Below are 4,391 nucleotides of genomic sequence, written 5' to 3'. Positions count from 1 at the left end.
ATAGATTTGACCAATAAAATAATAAGCTGGTTCTTTGATAAAACTAATAAAATGGTAAACCTCTGGCTATTTACATGAGTAAGTATCATTAAGATAAAAAATGACACAGTATAAAACGGATTTAATGCCACAACACATCATTTCAGGAAGAATGTTGAGCCGATAACTTAAAAATCTAAATGTAATGAATAATTTTCTACAGAAAAACATAAATTGTCAAAATCCCCAGGAAGGAAAAAGCCTGAATAGAACAGTATATTTTTTTTAATAAGCTCAGGATTACTAATGTCCAACAGTGTACCCTCAGCATCACAAGGCTGGATCTGTTCTGTGTGACTTCTAGAAAACTCAAAGAACCATTATTCCAGTCTTATTTAATCTGTTCCAAATTTAATAAGAAATAGAAAGTTGCCCCACTGATTTTATGAGACTAGTAAAATTTTTATGCATAAACAGAACACAGGTGACATAAGAAAATGATGTTATTGGCCAATCTCCATTATAAACTCAAATACAGTTTTACATTTTACATAATTTTTATAAAAATTCTCAAAAGACATTTTGAATATAGAAGGAATATTCTAAAAACAATACATCACAGACAAACCCAGCTTATTCCAAGAACACAGATATTATTTCAAGGTAGAAAATCTATTGACACAGGAAGTATGTAATAGATTATAATAGGAGAAAAACAATGCAATCTTCCCAACAGTTGCATGCAGAAACAATGGGTACTTGCAGCATTTTAGCTGGGCACAGTTTCTGGCGTTCAAATCTGGCTACATCGTGGGTTGAATGGAGGATAAGCAATGAGGTTCTCATACAGTCAAGGTGGGGTTGTGAATCAATATGGTTACCTGCGGAAATCTTTGCCATGTCAGCGGATTTCTGTAGTTTCTAATGGGCATCTCCTTTACCTGAAGGCTTCCACATGTAGTTACTGACCACACAGAATCATTCCCACAAAAGTAGGTAAAAGCTGGCATCTACACACAAGAACGTTTATTGCAGCATGGTTGGAAAGAGTAAAAAACTTGAAACAATATAAATATTCTTAATAAAATGAGATACATGCATACAATTAAATAATCTGAATATCTTTGTAACTAGTTCTTAAACTAGTGTAAGTGATACATGTAGTTTAATATTATTTATGTAAATTTAAAACCATTAATATCTATATATTTTTACTTTAAAGTATTTTTAAATGTTTTTGGATAAATGTACACAAACTGATAATCATGGATACCTCTAGGTATGACTGCTAAAAATGTAGAAAATATATAGAAAATATTAAATTTTTTAATCTTATTGGGGACATAAGGATACCATTTTTATTAGTGCTTTCATTTATTGTCTATTTGAAATTATAACATTTTAAATGATTTGGGTAATCATACTGCTGATTAGGTATTTGGCTGTCCTAATCCATCTATAAAAATATTTAACTCTGACCACAATTAATTCAATTTCCATCAAATGTCAATCAAATTCTATCATATAAACAGAGAAACAGAAGCACTAGTTTGTATAAACAACACCTAAGGCACCTTGTCAATGTCTTCTTAGTAGATCATGTTTTTTTCCTCCAATGAGGTCATTTTTTTTTTTTAAATCATTCCATTCAACTTACTATATTCAGCTAGAGTTACTTATCTGTATTAAAATAATTGCTTAGGATTCATCTCTGTTAAAAGCATTTATTTTTTTTATAAAACCACATTTATAAAACAATAACACATTGTAAGTATGTTGAAGTAGTCTCTAGAATTAAGCCAATAAGGATTTTGATAATATTTTATAAATCGATAACTATTATGAATATAGGGAAAGCATGGCCAATATTTTCACACTTTAAAAATTACCCAGATTTTCAGCTGTGTTATCAGAACAGATAAAAACTTCATATTCAATATGAAGAAAAAATTTTTATAAATTCTATGAAATTACAGTATCTGTGAAAGGGAATGTTATAATGGCAAAGACAAACACTTTTATTTATAAATAAATCTGCCTACTTTTGGGAGATTTAAATATTCACACTTAATGACAATACTTCAAATTGTGTTTATTTGCCCTCAATTCAGGTATAGCACTAAGGGGTCAATCGAGAGATGGGGGGCTGCTCTGTGGTAACAAGAGACGTGTAGTAGAGAAGCAGTCACGTTGGTCGTTCTCCTTGGAGACTTTCTCTGTGGCTGGGAGAGATCAGAATGGTCCCGGGTGCATGGAATCCCAGACGCCCTGCTGAATACGTGAGAATCAACAACCCCTGATAAGACAAACCGTCAGGTAGCTGTGGGTGTGCAGGGCCCTAACCGGCCGGCGAGCTGCAGACGCAGCCCCTGCTGCAGAGCCCGGTCCTCAGCTAGACCCACCTCGTGACCAGCACCAGCTGGAGCTGCCTTCTGTCTGCTCATGGCGATAGTTCGTTACCAGAGCAATAACTCCGGGATTCCTGGAAGTATGATTCATGTGCACATGCTCCTGCCTCTAAACGTGTTCACGTATACACAGAATCTTTACAAATTAGCCAGAAAAAGACACACAACAGTTCGGGAAAGGAGGATGAAAAGAAGGGCTTAGGGTAGTAACTTCAGGACGCCATTGAAAGGAAATGTCCCACCTGTTTTACTGCGGAGCCGAAGCTGTGACCCTTAGACGCGGGATGTGTAAGTCCTCGGCACCTGGGGAATGGCTGAGTACGTGTCACGGTTCCCCCTGATGTGGGTCCCTCCACAGCAGTCTCCTCAGAGCCCACTTACCCTCCTTGTTTCTCAGCGTGTAGATGAGAGGATTAAGCGAGGGCGTCACTACAGTATAGAAGAGGGTGAGGAATTTACTGTGGTTCTGCGTGTACTCGCTCTTGGGTTGGATGTAGACAGAAATTATAGTCCCGAAGAACAAAACCACAACCAGCAGGTGGGACCCGCAGGTCCCAAACGCTTTCCTCCTGCCTTCCGTGGACCTGATTCTCAGCACGCTCCTGGCGATGCAGCCGTAGGAGACCAGAATCAGCCCCAGCGGTATGACCACATAGAGGACGATGGCTATGCAGAGCTCGTTCTCCAGGAAGGTGGTGTTCACACAGGCGATTTTAATCAGGGCGGGCTCCTCACACATGAAATCATCCACCCTGTGGTGGTTGCAGAGAGGCAGCTGGAAGACGAGGATGGTCTGAAGCGTGGACTCCACAAAACCACTGCTCCAGGCCACAGCTGCAAGCTGCCGGAGAAGCCTGGGGTGCATGATGACGCCGTAGCGCAGGGGGCGGCAGATGGCATTGAAGCGGTCGTAAGCCATCACCGTCAGGAGGATGCACTCAGTGGAGCCCAGCCCCAGCGCCACATAGAGCTGGAGCACACAGCCCGTGTAGCTGATGGTCTTCTCGGGGCCCCTGAGATTCACCAGCATCTGTGGGACAATGCTCGTTGTAAAGCAGAGGTCCAGGAAGGACAGATTCGACAGGAAGAAGTACATGGGCGTGTGCAGCTTGGGGTTCAAGAAGGAGACCAGGATGATGGCTGTGTTCCCCACCAGCGTCAGTACATATATGATGGAGATGGCCACAAGGAGGACCTTCTCCAGCCCGGGCTTCTCAGAGAAGCCCAGCAAGATAAACCCTGCCGGGTTGCTAGAATTTGTCCCTCTCATTCCTCCCTACCTGAGAGTCACCTTTCTTTGTCATTCCTGTTTTATTCCTGTGGGAAGAAAATCAGGTCTCATAACCACTGGAAAAATAACAAAGTGAGTGAAATGAGCATTTGGACACTGGAATTAGAGAAACAACAGACAAAGATAAAATTATGCAAACTAACAAATATAATAGGTTGACTTGTTATCCGGAAAGAAAGACAAATATATTCAGTCATGAAAATACTAAATGCATTGAAAGGAAATATACAAACATAGGAGAGACATTAGAATCATATACTGAACCGGATTTGAGATTTATATACCAAACCACCTGAGGATTAAAATACACAGGCCATCAATGCACACACTGTGAAAAAGCAGAGAAATTGAAAAGGTGATTGGTTTGTATAGACATGTGCTAGACAATACACGTAACAGATAAGTTGAAAGATCCATGTAGTGAGCAAGGGTCTGAGAGAAGGTACACAGAGTTGGAGACACATAGAATTTTCATACAGGAGCAGTGAGACATGGTTATCATTCATATTCATTGTGTTTCTATGAAGCAAATAATTACTGACCTGATAATAGCATTAAGCAAAACTTCTGTGATCTCCCTATTTGAGTCATAGGGCTACTGTCTTCATGAATATTGCTGTCTAGGAAAGTCTAATTCACAGTCCCCCCAACAAGCACACTCTCTCCCCAGTGGGTCCTAAGTCCACACACTTTAATATGCTTTCACTACAAGA

General features: G+C 39.8%; 1 protein-coding gene across 1 annotated transcript; it reads right to left on the bottom strand.

The window, feature by feature from the left end:
• Positions 1–2,674: 2,674 nt before the first annotated feature.
• Positions 2,675–3,657, bottom strand: LOC115514859 (olfactory receptor 2G3-like). The gene has a single exon (XM_030317039.1). The coding sequence runs from the start codon at positions 3,655–3,657 to the stop codon at positions 2,713–2,715; it is 945 nt and encodes a 314-aa protein (XP_030172899.1). The 3' UTR covers positions 2,675–2,712.
• Positions 3,658–4,391: the final 734 nt, after the last annotated feature.

Source organism: Lynx canadensis, chromosome B2 (genome assembly GCF_007474595.2).
Source record: "Lynx canadensis isolate LIC74 chromosome B2, mLynCan4.pri.v2, whole genome shotgun sequence".
Taxonomy (NCBI): Eukaryota; Metazoa; Chordata; class Mammalia; order Carnivora; family Felidae; genus Lynx; species Lynx canadensis.
Note: the sequence above shows the minus strand (reverse complement) of the source record. Positions and strands in the feature narration are given on the sequence as shown.